Raw genomic sequence first — 16,361 nt, 5'->3', positions numbered from 1 at the left:
GACTTCCTGTATGTTATCACAATTACTGTATACCATGAGTAGTTATTCATGAAACATACACACCTTTCCTTCTACTTCCCGGAGGGATATTTATTCCTGTCTGCGCGATGAACTGAGAACCCAACTTGCTGTGCGGACTCAGACAGTATATCCTGAGAGAGCCATGTTTCTGTGAAACAGAGCATGTTACAACCCATGATGTCTCTCCGGAAGGAAATCCTCGCCCTGAGCTCATCAACTTTATTATCCAGAGACTGAACATTAGCGAGTAATATGGTCAGAAGCGGTGGGTGGTGTGCGTGCCTCCTGAGTCGGACTAAAAGTCCACTCCGAGTACCTCTTTTCCGTTGGCGGTATTTTGGAACAGCCTCTGGAATCAGTTCAATTGCACTGGGGGGTAAGAGCTAAGGATCCGATTCGGAAAAGTCATATTCCAGGTCATAATGCTGGTAATGCTGGTGAGTTACTGCCGCTCTGACATCCAAAAGTTCTTCCCGGCTGTATGTAATTGCACAAAACAATTCCTGGGCTAATAATGTAAGAAATAACACATAAAAAAACAAAATACTGCAAAGTTTCCTAAGAACTAAAAGCACGGAAGCCCAATCCGTCGGCAACATTTTCCACTTTGGCGCATAAAAGCGTTTCCACTGACATTCCAATTGAGCTGGTTTTGGATGAGTTGGACCGCAGAGTGAAGGAAAAGCAGCCAAGAAGTGCTCAGCATATGTGTGAACTCCTTCAAGATTGTTGGAAAAGTATTCCGGGTGAAGCTGGTTGAGAGAATGCCAAGAGTGTGCAAAGCTGCATCAAGGCAAAGGGTGGCTACTTTGAAGATTCTCTAATGAAAAATATATGTAGGTTTGTTTAACTTTTTGGTTACTACATGATTCTACAGTATATGTGTTATTTCATAGTTTTGATTTCTTCACTATTATTCTACAATGTAGAAAATAGTAAAAATAAAGAAAAACCCTTGAATGAGTCGGTGTGTCCAAATGTTTTACTGGTACTGTATATTGTTCTATTGTACATTGCACTAGCAATTAGTTAGAGTAAGCTTCAAATATCACATTGGGTGCATTCGAGCAGATTACTTTTGTAAAGATGTTGACAAACGTCGGTCATCGCCTTTCAAAGTGTGTTGCATTATGGGTATACAAATGTCTGCAGTTGCTCCTCACCAATTGCAACTTGAAGTTGGAACCAAAGCATTGTGGGAGACTACCTTCTTTTTTTTTGGAAGCAAAAGGCACTACATGCTCACAAATGGTTGATGTCACCACCTATCATTGGTTATTATCAATGCATGTTGACTTTTCTGGGTAGATGACTATTTAGAGCTTAAATACTGTATCCTTACAATGTAATTACATAGGCCTACATTTGATCCAAATGTATAACATAGATAAATAAAATATTGTACTTGTGATAGCACAGCTAATGTATTAATTTAGCTGTGTCCCTGTGACAATAATTTTGGACCCCCTTGTGGCCCCCCTAAATGTGGAGTATGAAATCATTTTAACATAACACATTTTTGCTATCGTTCTTTTTTTACATCCATTATTAGACAGGGGCAACGATGATGATTATAAACATGGTCTTTTGCCTGCTAATGCCTGCAATGCAGTGAAGAAAACAATATGACAACAATAATGTCTAATGTAACTGGCAGTACAGTACAACAGTACTGCCAGTTAACAGTACAACTGGCCCCAGCTTGGCCCCCCCAGTTGAAATGGTCTAGAACTGCCACTGACTTCTGTAACCCTTTCCAGTTTTTTGCAAGTCAACAATTCTTAATCTTAGGTCTTCTGAGATCTATTTTGTTCGATGCATGGTTCACATCAGGCAATGCATCTTGTGAATAGCAAACTCAAATTTTGTGAGTGTTTTTTATAGGGCAGCTCTAACCAACATCTGTACACCACAGTACAGTTTCTGTACAGCACTTTGAGATATCAGCTTATGTAAGAAGGGCTTTATTAATAAATTTGATTTGATCTCCAATCTCGTTTCATTGATTGAACTCCATCCAGTTTAGCTGACTCCTGACTCCAATTAGCTTTTGGAGAAGTCATTAGCCTAGGGGTTCACATACTTACACTGTGAATGTTTAATTTATGTATTCAATATAGACAAGAAAAATACAATAATTTGTGTGTTATTCGTTTAAGCAAACTGTATGTCTATTGTTGTATCTTAGACGAAGATCAGATCAAATTTTATGACCAATTCATGCAGTAATCCAGATCAAAGGGTTCACATACTTTTTCTTGCCACTGTATAGCTTCATTATTTTCTGTACAGTGAGTGTTTTGTCCTTCATGTGATTAAATTATGTTCTTCACATGCTTACTGATAAAACCAACATAAAAGTTGAGAATTAAAGAAATAAACCTACACTACAGGCTGTAATGATGCTGACATGCAATCAATTACCATACAGTAAGAATCTTTCTGGGCTCCATTTAATCACATCTGTTACAATTCCATGTTGCACAATAACATAATAATGAGGAAGGTACAAGGGCATGAAGTAATGGCAAACATAGCTTTTCAATATGCTGCAAAAACACCTATATGTCTCATGCTATGTCTCATTCTATGCACTCACTACCTGCTTATGTTTTGAGATAACCAAACAAAAAAACAAAACAAGTCTTGAATGTTAGAAAGAAGTTGGGCTGGTATCTAATGTCCTTATCATCAGGATATTCATTCCTTGGACCATGTTGATCATGTTGAGCTTCGTGTATGAGAAGTGGAATTTCAATAGCGTCCACTTCATCGGCAATAACAAAGGCAAATGCCATGTCTGCCTTTGTCGCGTTTCCTAGAAACAGCAGAAGTTGTCTGACTTGCTATCGGTGCATATGTACATCCCCCAAATGTACTTGTCGACTTCCGTCTACAGTCGATTACTTTTGCCTTACTACTCAAACGCACCCATTAATTTGTCCACTGTATACATGAATTGTGCAAAGTTAGTTCGTTTCAGTCATGTCTTTTGTCACATTCACGTGGGTCAAATAAAAACACCCTTATGATTTGGTGACAATTGAGCCTCCCACAATGCAGGAGATGGATGCAGGATGAAATTGGTAAAGAGAAACTGCATAAACTTGCAGCCAAGTGCAGTCAAAACTTCATGACATTTGTAAAGTTCATGCAGTCGCAAGTCGGACAATTGTTATCCCCATAACACAACACACTTTGGAATTTGAAAGAATTGATCCGCTCTAACGTGTCAAATGGCTGTTTGAGAGATTCAAATCCGTAATGTATCATGGGTAAATAGATCAATCAGTCAGTCGCCTACACTGTCGGCTGCAATGTTGAGCAAGACCAATATTTTAATACCATTTCAATTGAATTTCTTTGCAAGTAACATGCTTGCTGTGCCAGGTGACATAGGGAAAATGATGTACTTTTACCATAAATGCATGAATAGGCGTGAATATAAATGGGTATTAAATGTTATACTGTGTTGTAAATGCTCAGATTGCATTCGATCTCTCCAAACAAATAAATAAAACGCAGTAAACTATTTTGAACTAGAGGGATTGGCATCTCTAAACCAGGCCAATCTAATTTTAATCATGTTCTGATATAATGACAGGGCTGCTTCTGTGACACAGCAGGCATGCAAATTGTCAGGTTGTGTCTGTCATCCATACAGTCAATGGTCGATTCAGTAGGTCAGTTAAAAAGATTGACAATGGCTCCCCAGGCTTCACATTATAGTTTATTTGCTTAAAAAATCAAAATGGTGCCGACCTGGCTCAGTGGATTTCAAAATGCAGTGTGTAGGAAGAGATTCAAAAAAGTGTACAATATTGAACCATCACTGTTGTTCTATACAGGAATCTCATAATAACAACATTCTCAAATATCTGAGTAAATAATCAAAAAAATACAAAAATAACAATATTTTCTGTAAGACAACACTACCTGATAGAGAGGGTATGCGGTTACGTCCCAAATGACACCCTATATCCCTAAATAGGGAATAGGGTGCCATTTGGGACGAAGACAAGGGTGTGGGACAAGAGGGATCCCAAAGGATTGTGTCTAAAATAGTGAGGAGCAATCCAGTTACACATATAGCAGACAAACGCCACAGCTCAACCTCAGAAGACATGGCACAATTTTACAACGCCGCAAAACATTATACAACATTACATTAAAAGGCACCACACAATACAAACTCACAAGGAGATTTTACCACACATTTGTAATGTTGTAACCTACAAACTTTAAGGCGGATGTCATGTGCAAAAGAGTACTGAATATGTGTCAAACATACTACTGTACTACTCAGTGTCCTCTCAATAAAATGTGCTTTTTTTCTCTTTCCCTTTCTTTTGACATAAAAAAAATATCTGAAATGTGCAAAGATTTAAAGAATGATTGCATTGTCATTATATTGGTTGGTTTTTCACAGGAATATTCCAGGCTTCTAGTGGTAGGGGTGGCTGGTGGGGACGGAGGGAGGGAGTGAAGGAGGGAAGAGGCCCCGTTCTATGGTAGGGGTGGCTGGTGGGGAGGGAGGGAGGGAGTGAAGGAGGGAGGAGGCCCTGTTTTAGGTTGTGTCCCAAATGGCACCCTATTCTCTATATAGTGCACTGCTTTTGACCAGGACCCGTAGGGCTCTGGTCAAAAGTAGGTCACTGTGTAGGAAGAAAGTGTGCCATTTGGGATGTAGACCTAGCTAGATTCAGTTCCTGTAGGTTTTGCGGCCCTCTCCCTCTTTGAGGAAGGTCCATATGAGTGTGTTGACGATGTCAGGCTGGTCCTGCTGTAGCCAGTGGCTGGCCCCGGAGATGATGTTGAGTCGGAAGTGATTCCTGATGTAGACACGGCACGCCTCAGCCATCTCCTGCTCCAGGAAGGCATCTCTCTCACCCCACAACAACAACACCGGGGACTTGACATCATTCTGGCTGAGTGGGAGGGAACTGTGGAGAGAATATTAATAACAGACCTGAGATGAGTTGCTTAAAACTGGTTAAACTCAATCATATGATGTGATATACAGATCTGAGATAGGTTGCTTATATGAAACTGGTTACAGTAAACACTCGCGTTCCATCATGATGTAGACGAGTTTAATATTTTCATGTGCTATCCATGTTACCTGTGGAGAAAACATGATCAGATCTGAAATGGTTTGGGGTCAATTATGGAAGTAAACTGAAAATTCTAATTTCCACATTAAAAAGCAACGCATCTGAGAACCAGAAATCTGGTTTAATGCAGACTTGATGTCCAGTATTCACGTGGTATCCATGTATGTTACCTGTGTTGTAAACTTGTGGAGAGGCTAATTGAATAATAGATTTATAGAACATGTTTCTTACGCTAATTGATAATGTGTCAGTGACATTCATATTATATAATTCCGAGCAGAATAAAATATTTTGTTCTGTTCTGACAGACACTGGCTGGCTGCTTGAGGAAGAAGAGCAGATGGTGAAGTCAGTCATGCATGTACAGTTCACATGTCAAAAACACATGTACTCTCTGATGCTGAGTGAGTGAGTGAGTGAGTGAGTGAGTGAGTGAGTGAGTGAGTGAGTGAGTGAGTGAGTGAGTGAGTGAGTGAGTGAGTGCCAGAGATTACATTGGAATCATCCAGGCTTTCTCTTATTCATTATAGGAGTCAACTTGTCAAAGACAAACAATACAAAAAAACTAACAGAATACATTATTCTAAAGCCCAATTATTTCTCATCATGTAGTCTGATTCCAAGACCTCTGTACCTATTACACAACCACTGAGTTTTCATAAGAGGAACTTATTTTTGAATGTACTTTCATCAAAACAGCATTTCAAACACAAGAGTGTGCTAATGATTCACATTATCATAAGGCGCTTGAAGTAACCGTATCTCAAATGAGGGTACACAACAATGGTGGTCAGCTACGACATGTTCAATGGGCATGTCATACATAAGTAGGGATGCCCACAGGAGACCAAATACAGAGCTCACTAATTAAGAATTTCATTGGTTCATAATCTTAACCTGAAGACATTCCTGTAGTAGTTGAGGGCCCCGGTGAGGGCCCCTGGCTGGGAGAAGGCGTAGAGATAGGCCTCCATGTCCTCTGCAGTGAGCCACCGACCCTTCCTCCCAATCCCTGTACTACGGCTGGTGAACAGATCCTTCAGTGCCTACAGTACAGAGGGGACAGAAGGACACACCGGGTGAGTGTGTGTGTGTGTGTGTGTGTGTGTGTTTCCGGTTGTGCTCAAGGTGTGATTTGAACTGGATGGCACACACAGACAAGGTCGCTTATGTCACTGTCACAGTAATACAGGTTGTATGAGGCTCTATAAATGCCATGGCGGTTGTGTTGACTACTGTGAGATGACCTACACTCAACTGAAAAGGACTTAGGCATAACATCATGGATGACAACCGTCTCTCTCCCCTACAGTATATATTGGAAAAAAACGCATATGGGAATGCATTGCTTTTTTTGAGACATGATCAATTTGATTGCCTTCTTGTAACATAGTTAATCATTATTCATTTATATTCATGATAGCTAAAAAAGAACTAACATGCCTTCCTGTCAATAACAAAAAAGCCAACATATTTTTGCTCCATTTACCATTCAATGATAGATTGCCTGCAACTACTATACTCTATAAATTGTCGCCATACACAGACTCCTTGAGGCACAACCATCACATCAAGAAGCCCCTCCCCTTCGACATACACACAAAGGCAACTTCCTGTTGCCTGGAGCAGTTCTGTATTTTTCACCTTGAGGTCACTCAAATACATGCAACATGCTTCACCTTGAAATCATTGATGGAGAGCATGAGCTCTGGGAAGCGAGACAGCTGGAAGAAGAAGAAGTAGCTGGACTTGAGCAGCTGACTGGGATGACGCAGGGCATAATCTAGAAACATGGAGGAAAGAGGAGAGGAGAGAAGACACAGGGAGAGAGGAGGGAAGAAAAGGACAGGGGAGAACAGGAGAGAAAAGGGGAGAGGGAGAGAGAAGGGCAGGAGAGGAGAGAGGGAGGGAGGTAGGTAGGGAGAGGAGAGGGGAGAAAAGGATGGGAGCGAACAGGAGAGAACAGAGGAAAGAAAATAGTAGAGGGAGAGTGGAGGGAGGGAGGGAGAGGGGAGAAGAGGATATGAGAGAAAAGAGGAGCGGGTGAGAGGGAAAAGAGGAAAATAAGACAAAAAAGAGAGGATGAGAAAAAGTTTCAAAATAAACACTTGCATACCACTTAGAATGAAGCAATGTTTTGGGCATGTATTCTAAGTGGCATGCAAGTATGGATGTTAAGCAAGAGACGAATCCAGCGTAGTGCAGTTGCTAGGGAGAGAGAGGCTGTGGATGTCTGCCAGTGACCTCCCCTCTATCCTCTCCTCTCATTTCCGCTCCTCCAGCCCAGTCTAGCCAGCTGCTCCAGCTTCATATTAAAGCACTACTGTATAATTACCTCCTCCATCTTCCCCTCAATGAAGGAGACTGAGGAACTACCAGATGGATGCAGCAAACACTGCATGAGGGTAATAATACCTCACAATTAAAGATGGTAATCTCTAATTAGCACAAGGAGGAAGAGGAGGTTTCTCTCACATCCAATTGATTTAATGATTGTATATTTGTGACATACAGTAGGCTGTTTCATCTGTTGTTCATCTAAGGATGATGATGGTGATGACGTACCAGTTAACACAGAGGGATGGAGGCAGTTCAGGACAATGACGTTCCAGGGACTAGTCGATTGGTGTATTCAGTCCACAGTGTGTTCACCAATGTAGTCCCTGTCATTTTATGCTAAACTAATTTACTTTGCAAAAGTGAAACTTGAAAACAGAGGGAAGTTAGGATGTGCCAGTGAAGACAGGAGTGGTGGCAGTTTAGGACATACCACTGAAGACAAATAGGAGTGGTGGCAGTTTAGGACATACCACTGAAGACAAATAGATGGGGTCAGTTTAGGACATACCACTGAAGACAGATGGATGGGGTCAGTTTAGGACATACCACTGAAGACAGATGGATGGGGTCAGTTTAGGACATACCACTGAAGACAGATATATGGGGTCAGTTTAGGACATACCACAGAAGACAGATAGATGGGGTCAGTTTAGGACATACCACAGAAGACAGATAGATGGGGTCAGTTTAGGACATACCACTGAAGACAGATAGATGGGGTCAGTTTAGGACATACCACTAAAGACAGATGGATGGGGTCAGTTTAGGACATACCACTGAAGACAGATGGATGGGGTCAGTTTAGGACATACCACTGAAGACAGATGGATGGGGTCAGTTTAGGACATTAGGACATACCACTGAAGACAGATGGATGGGGGCAGTTTAGGACGATGAGTTTGGTGACCATCTCGGGGTAGTGGATGGCGAACAGCCAGGCGATGGTTCCTCCCCAATCATGGCCGACCAGGTGACATCTGTTGTAACCTGAGGAGAGATGGAGTAAAGTCTGAGTGTGTGTGTGTGTGTGTGTGTGTATTTGTCCAGCACCATTCATTCACCTTCTTGGAGTTGAGTCTCCTTGCCAAGATACAGTACCTCCTGAAGTAGAACAATCTTGTTTGTTTAAAAATGTCAATATTTTGCCTGCAAAGAAAATAATTGTCAGGTGTACTGCTATTTGAAATATCAGTCTGACACAAGGTGAGGCATACTGGTGTTACACAGACACAGAGGACCCCAGGTCTGAGTGGATGCTTCCTGTTTCACTGGCTGGGGGCTCTGTAGTTAGTGTGTATCAGCACGACGACCCACGGTCAGTCACCATGAGTCAGAGTAAGCCTGTCATGTCCTGCTGTGTTGTAGGCCCACAGGGTGTTCACAGGCTGTCCAGTCCACACAGTATTACAATGAGAAACAAGTTTAACTTTGACTCAGCTCAGGACACCAGACGGTCACCCTTTCTCTTTGTTCCCACGGAGTGATGTTTCATAATATGGGTAGTCATGGTCCCTAAAGTGTCTATCCCTGAATCAGAGTGGGCATGTTTTGTTTCATCTTCCATCATATATACATCTGTCTCCGTGTGTATTTCTGCATAAACTACATAAGCATGGATATAAAATACAGAAAAAAAGATGTGGTTGTCCACTCTTACCTAGGTATTCCACAATGTCCTTGACGTCTGTGACCAGGTAATCAAAGCGGTAGCTCTCTGTGGATGATGGCAAGTCGGACTCCCCGTAGCCTCGCATGTCAACGGCCACCACACGGAACTCACTCTTAAACTCACGCAGCTGGTGGCGCCAGGAAAACCTGGGGGCAGGTGGACAGAGAGAGAAAGAGAGAGAGTGAGGGGGGAGAGATTGAAAGAGAGAGGGAGGACGAGAGACGGACCGAGACAGAGACAGAGACAATCAAAGGACTCATATTTACAACATTGGAAAAACGAAACAAAATCCCAAAGCCGACTAAATTGCCATCTGACCCTAAACAGAAAATATGAATTGGCTGATTATCTCTACTCTGTCAGAGATAGGAAGCAGAGATAGATCCTTACCAAGTACAGGCTGAGTGACCACCGATTGGAAATAGAAACCGGCAGACATAAAAAGACATGGCTACCCAAAGAGGAGCGTGTATGTGGTCACTGCACGACAGAGGAGGTAGAGAGAGAGATGCACTTTCTCCTTTAGTGTGATAAATATTCCTCACAAAGAGATTCCTTATTCACAGAAATGACTACATTTACTCCAAATTTTAACTTATTAAACCCAGAGGAAAAACGACAAATACTCATGGGCGAAGGAGCAATGGCTCCTCTTGCAGCCAAATATGTATTTTCCTGCCATAGCCTGAGGGACACTGGATAATAACATCTGCATAGTAAGCAGTAACTTATTTATTATTACAATTATTGTTATTACTATTATTATTATTGTTGTTTATCATTCCAAATAGTAGTGATATGGGTGGTAATGGTAATGATAGCAGTTTAGTGATGGTGGTGGTAGTAGTACTAGTAATGACGACAGTAGTTGTAGTACTGATGTAATGGTGAAGATGACCGTTATTTAGTTATAAGTTAGTTATGGATTCATTTTCCATATTTATATTTATTACATTATACTATTATTTTACTACTATTTTATTGTTATTATTTTTATATTTAATTTTGTATTATTATTTACTGCCATTCTATATTATTATTTTATTGTTTATAATTGTATTACAATGTATATTGTATACATTGTTGCTTTGACAATATTGACACAATGTTTTTCATGCCAATAAAGCAGCTTGAATTTGAGAACGAGAGAGAGTGAGTGAGTGAGTGAGTGTGTGTGTGAGAGAGATGAAGATGACCGTTATTTAGTTAAGTTAGTTATAGTTTCATTTTGCATATTTAGATATTTAATTTTGTAATATTATTTACTGGCATTTTATATTATTATTTGTGAGAGGAGAAAGTCACACACAAGACAGTATTTAATTATTAAACCCCTGCTGAACACTGCTGAAAAACCACAAACTTTTACCTAGGCATATATTCTTCTATAAAAACGCTGTGTGTTTCTCTCTTGAATATACCTACAAAGTTGCTGTATCTTATACTGCATTATTTCTACTGGCACTCGGCTTCCCTTCTTCCCTTCCAAACGGAGTGAAGGTCACCTTTATAAACTCAACAAAAAAAGAAACATCCTCTCAATATTTGTATGAACATGACAAGATTAAACAATTGAGACATAAACTGAACAAGTTCCACAGACATGTGACTAGTAGAAATGGAATAATGTGTCCCTGAACAAAAGGGGGGGTCAAAATCAAAAGTAACATTCAGTATCTGGTGTGGCCACCAGCTGCAGTAAGTACTGCAGTGCATCTCCTCCTCATGGACTGCACCAGATTTGCCAGTTCTTGCTGTGAGATGTTACCGCACTCTTCCACCAAGGCACCTTCAAGTTCCCGGACATTTCTGGGGGGAATGGTCCTAGCTCTCACCCTCCGATCCAACAGGTCCCAGACGTGCTCAATGGGATTGAGATCCGGGCTCTTCGCTGGCCACGGCAGAACACTGACATTCCTGTCTTGCAGGAAATCACGCACAGAATGAGTAGTATGGCTGGTGGCATTGTCATGCTGGATGGTCATGTCAGGATGAGCCTGCAGGAAGGGTACCACATGAGGGAGGATGTCTTCCCTGTAACGCACAGCGTTGAGATTGCCTGCAATGACAACAAGCTCAGTCCGATGATGCTGTGACACACTGCCGCCAGTGGCGGTTCTAGACCATTTCAACTGGGGGGGGCAAGTTGGGGCCAGTTGTACTGTTAGAGGGGCCAGTTACATTAGACGTTATTGTTGTCATATCGTTTTGCATGTGGTACGATACTGTTGTGTTCCGCCTAAAGCCGTCCCTCTAGAAAATGTGTGGGTTAAATTAGTGTTTCGCATTGCCACTGTCTAATAACGGATGTAAAAAAAGAACGATAGCAAAATGTCTTATGTAAAAATTCTTTCATACTCCACATTTAGGGGGGCCACAAGGGGGTCCAAAATTGTCACAGGGGCACTGGCCCCCCCTGGCCCCTCCCCCAGAACTGCTAGTGACTGCCGCAGACCAAGACAGACCCTCCACCTCCTATTCGATCCCGCTCCAGAGTACAGGCCTCGGTGTAACGCTCATTCCTTCGACGATAAACGCGAATCCGACTATCACCTCTGGTGAGACAAAACCGCTTCTCGTCAGTGAAGAGCACTTTTGCCAATCCTGTCTGATCCAGTGACGGTGGGTTTGTGTCCATAGGCAACGTTGTTGCCAGTGATGTCTGGTGAGGACCTGCCTTACAACAGGCCTACAAGCCCTCAGTCCAGCCTCTCTCAGCCTATTGCAGACAGTCTGAGCACTGATGGAGGGATTGTGCGTTCCTGGTGTAACTCGGGCAGTTGTTGCCATCCTATACCTGTCCCGCAGGTGTGATGTTCGGATGTACCGATCCTGTGCAGGTGTTTTTACATGTGGTCTGCCACTGCGACGACAATCAACTGTCCATCCTTTCTCCCTGTAGCGCTGTCTTAGGCATCTCACAGTAAGGACATTGCAATTTATTGCCCTGGCCACATCGGCAGTCCTCATGCCTCCTTGCAGCATGCCTAAGGCACAATCACGCAGATGAGCAGGGACCCTGGGCATATTTCTTTTGGTGTTTTTCAGAGTCAGTAGATAGGCCTCTTTAGTGTCCTAAGTTTTCAGAACTGTGACCTTAATTGCCTACTGTCTGTAAGCCGTTAGTGTCTGAATGACCGTTCCACAGGTGCATGTTCATTAATTGTTTATAGGTCATTGAACAAGCATGGGGAACAGTGTTTAAACCCTTCATAATGAAGATCTGTGAAGTTATATGGATTTTGATGAATTATCTTTGAAAGACAGGGTCCTGAAAAAGGGATGTTTCTTTTCTTGCTGAGTTTATAATATGAGATGTTCTTTCCACAATTCTAATCCGCTCAATCATCATAGTGGAGAGCAAAAGCTCTCTAATTGAAGATCTTGTCTGCTGGGGATCTATCTGCTGTGGACTGGAGGCTGAGGCTCCTCAGAGCTCAAAGCCCCACAGAGGAGGAGCACAAGGCCTGACTGGGGTTCTGTTGAGTCAGGATAAGAGCTGGGCCCTGGTCAAAAGTAGTGCACTACAGGGAATACGGTGCCATTTGGGACACAGGACTGGAGCAGAGAAACCCAATATCTTAGAATATAGATGAGGTTTAAAATAACACAGGCACTTCCAGTTCCTTCACAGCCCCCCACCTTGCACCCCAATCACCCACACACCAAGCCTCTCTCTATTCTGAGTGATAAGGGAAACTTGGGTTTAGCACTTTTTAAACACTGAATTAAGTGGGAGAAGAAACTCATAAGTGGAAGAGAGTCTGTCTGTCCAGCTAGCACTGCAGAGAGAGACGCTACGTCCCAAATGGCACACTAATCCCATAAATGCACTACTTTTGACCAGGACCCATATGGCTCTGGTCAAAAGTAGTGCACTATATACAGAATAGGGTGCCATTTGGGACACATTCAAAGTTCATCATGGATTCCTGTGCAGTAGATGGGCAGTGAGGCAGAATAGACCCAAGAAGACCCGTTAATTAAGCCCGGTCCTGTCCTTTCTGCTGCTCTGTGAGTTCCCTGAGATATGGACTAGCTTACAGCACTTGACAACCTCTTAATTTAGCCCCATTCCAGAGGTCGATCTCACTACTACGCTCCATATCATTTTTTATGAAACATGGTGGAAAGAGGAACAAGGAACTTTAGATCCTTAGCTATCCTAATAAGCAATAAAGTCTAATAGGAATATTGTAATTGAAGAATCACATGGTATGAAGACCCCAACTGAGATATGGTCTTTTGATGCAGAAGTAATGTACAGCAGAGCGTTGGTTACATGATACAGTACTGTTGTGTGGGATCGATATAGTAGTTATGGGGTGTTTTTTCTTGTTGTTGGTATTATTATTACCCCTTTTTCGTGATATCCAATTGGTAGTTACAGTCTTGTCCCATCGCTGCAACTCCAGTAAGGACTCAGGAGAGGCGAAGGTCGAGAGCCGTGCGTCCTCCGAAACACGACCCCGCCAAGTCGCACTGATTCTTGACACACTGTTCGCTTAAGCAGGAAGCCAGCTGCACCAATGTGTTGGAAGAAACACAGTACAGCTGGTGACCGAAGTCAGCATGCATGCGCCTGGCCGCCACAAGGATTCACTAGAGCCCGATGGGACAAGGACATCACAGCCGGGACATGGGTCTCCCAGTCGCAGTCATCTGCAACATAGCCCGGGATCGAACCCAGATCTGTAGTGACACCTCTAACACTGCGATGCAGTGCCTTAAAGTGCTGTGCCACTCGGGAGGCCCCGGGGTCAGTGTTTCATGGGGGTCCTGGTTAGTTAGTTTGCAAAGGAGCTCCTTTCCAAAATGCTTTCTCAGCATAAAAACACAAAAATAAAAAAATTAACTGGCCAGGCAATACCAATAAATTTGTTGAGTCTCTATGGGCCTGTTTCCTGGACACAGATTAAAAAGCAAGACTAAAAAGCAAGATAAATTGAGAATTTCAATTGAAAGTGCCTTTCAGTCCAGAACTAGGCTTAATCTGTGTCTGGGTTGAAACACCAGCCCTTTATGTGTGTATAACGTGCAGACGCACTGTGTAGTCTAGATGTCTTACCAGAACTCTGGGAAACCATGCAAAAACAGCATGAGCGGTTTCCCTCTCTCTCCAGCAGCGACATAGTGAAACCTCAGACCAGACTCCTGAGAATAAAGACGGAAGACAGATCTGTCAGTCACCAGGGACACACTGTTATATGTCAACACTTCCCTGATCACCATCACGTGGGCTCTTACTGTCTGCTGGTCTCTGGCTGTGTCCCAAATGACACCCTATTCCCTATATAGTGCACTACTATGGGCTCTGGTTGAAAGTAGTGCACTACATAGGGAATAGGATGCCATTTGGGGCGTAGTGCTCTCTGTGACATAAAACTCTCATCCTCCAACATTGCTGTGTGCTTTATGGCGCTGTAAAGCAGGGATAGAACAGGGAGAGAGCAGGGCCATCCCATAAACTCAGCCCTGGCCTGCCTTCTGTCTGGTCATTCCAGTATGAAGCATTCTTTATATTATGAAATCAATCTGTCACTAACATTTATAGCCAATTCTATTCAAATCATTGTGAATTTATGTTGCAATGGTATGTAGAATAGGTTGTTCTTATGGTCTACCCGTTGAGTAAAGTGTGGATACATTTGATTGGTTTATATGCATGGACTACCTATCTTATCTAATTTCTGATTTTATAACATTGTCTAGCTCAAGCGTTTTCTGGCCCAATGTAGCTACTTACTGGCACAAACTTAAATCGCACAGGTTACTTAGGATGTCAAATAATATAGGGGATTATTCTTACAACTGAACTGCCACATTATTATTGTGAGCATGCGTTCATGCTATGTGAATCCTATAAGGGATAATGTGTTGCTAAATAAACATTTAAACGAAAAATACAAATTAAATGTGAATCTACAGTTTATAGCACCTTTTATCTTGGTACTCGTATGAAATCGTGACATTTGTCACGAATTACTATTGCTGCTGCTATAGGGGACTGCCCGTTCAGCACTACCTACCTCTGAGGCGTGAGCGCATATACAGAGACAGTCGCTTGGAATAATAACAGAAGCCTACACTGCAAATATATCTGCATATGGCGTTTCGCTGAAATTCCCCCAAAACAAAACAGATGCCCCAAGATCTGCACGTACCCTGCAGGCCTATTCGAATTGATTTCAATTCTACAAACAAACTAAGGCACATACGGAATTACCTAAACAGACCTCTCACGCACACAAAAGGCTATTTCCCAATCTCAAATAGGCTTCCTCTCACGTGCAATGTAAAGTGTGCCATACCTTTATTCTAACGTAACAGTGGGTTCCCAAGGACGTGTCATTCAAGCAAGCAGGGGGAGTTTCGCGAATTCCCCACTGAAAGGTGGCTGACGGCCTTAAAATGATGCTCCACCAAAGTTTCAGCAGCGCTACGGCAGTGCAGAGGGCACAATAACCGTATATCAACGACCAATACCCTAAAACTCGGATCTTCAGCGTGAGTCTGATTGTAAACAGGAGCAAGTTGTTGAGCACTCTCGCCATCTTTACATTACTCAGGTAAAACAACGCAGATAACGTCACCTACCTATTGATATATTATTTTGTTAATTATCTTGAAATATCGCTCATCGTTATCCGGTAGCTCCGCTAACAGCGCATCTGCTTGTCGGTCTGCCGCTGTACTAGGGAGGATCCCTGAATGAAATGTTCAAGAGGGGAGCAGTACGTCAGAACCCACGCGTGCGTGTGATGACAGCAGATAGGATGTTTAGTTTGAGATTGGTGTTTAACGCTTCTATTATTTTAATCTAAAAGCCTAGAAATGAATCAGAGAAAAATATGAGACGCCACGTCACCTTCAAAACAGATTATTTTCTGAAACCCTTTCTACGTGTTTAGACTGCAAAATAAGAGGTGAATGAGCAAGTGCCTGACTGAGACTGATCTAGGGACATGATTGAGAGACCAAGAGCTCTCTGGGATTAAAGATGAATGACAGTTAACGCCTCAAGGGAAGAAAATGGTGAGACTCCCAGGGCTGTAATCCACTGCTCAATCGAAGGTTGATGGATGCTGATATGGGAAGTATGAATGTAAAAAAGTTAATGTACAGGACTGACTCTCAGTGAGTGTATAGCTATTATTGCAGTATACTGGCATGCAGTTGGAAAATTGCTAAGAATAACACTAAATTGAGGCATTGTG

General features: G+C 42.4%; 1 protein-coding gene across 1 annotated transcript; it reads right to left on the bottom strand.

Moving 5' to 3' along the window:
* Positions 1–4,041: 4,041 nt before the first annotated feature.
* On the bottom strand, positions 4,042–15,846 carry LOC106560314 (epoxide hydrolase 4). Its single transcript, XM_014123099.2, has 7 exons — positions 15,456–15,846; positions 14,213–14,298; positions 9,133–9,290; positions 8,334–8,462; positions 6,815–6,918; positions 6,033–6,181; positions 4,042–4,964 (listed from the first exon to the last, which is right to left on the bottom strand). The coding sequence occupies exons 1-7, from the start codon at positions 15,696–15,698 to the stop codon at positions 4,724–4,726; spliced, it is 1,110 nt and encodes a 369-aa protein (XP_013978574.2). The 5' UTR covers positions 15,699–15,846; the 3' UTR covers positions 4,042–4,723.
* Positions 15,847–16,361: the final 515 nt, after the last annotated feature.

Source organism: Salmo salar, chromosome ssa10 (assembly GCF_905237065.1).
Source record: "Salmo salar chromosome ssa10, Ssal_v3.1, whole genome shotgun sequence".
NCBI lineage: Eukaryota > Metazoa > Chordata > Actinopteri > Salmoniformes > Salmonidae > Salmo > Salmo salar.
This window is presented reverse-complemented; position numbering and strand designations above follow the sequence as displayed.

What these genes read in the sequence shown, in the direction of transcription:
- LOC106560314 (XM_014123099.2), bottom strand. Translation starts at nt 15,698, where the DNA reads ATGGCGAGAGTGCTCAACAACTTGCTCCTGTTTACAATCAGACTCACG. An exon ending in ACTGTTACGTTAGAATAAAG is followed by an intron (nt 14,299 to 15,455) that starts GTATGGCACACT and finishes CTTTATTCTCAG; the next exon opens with GAGTCTGGTCTGAGGTTTCA. An exon ending in CATGGTTTCCCAGAGTTCTG is followed by an intron (nt 9,291 to 14,212) that starts GTAAGACATCTA and finishes ACCTGCCCCCAG; the next exon opens with GTTTTCCTGGCGCCACCAGC.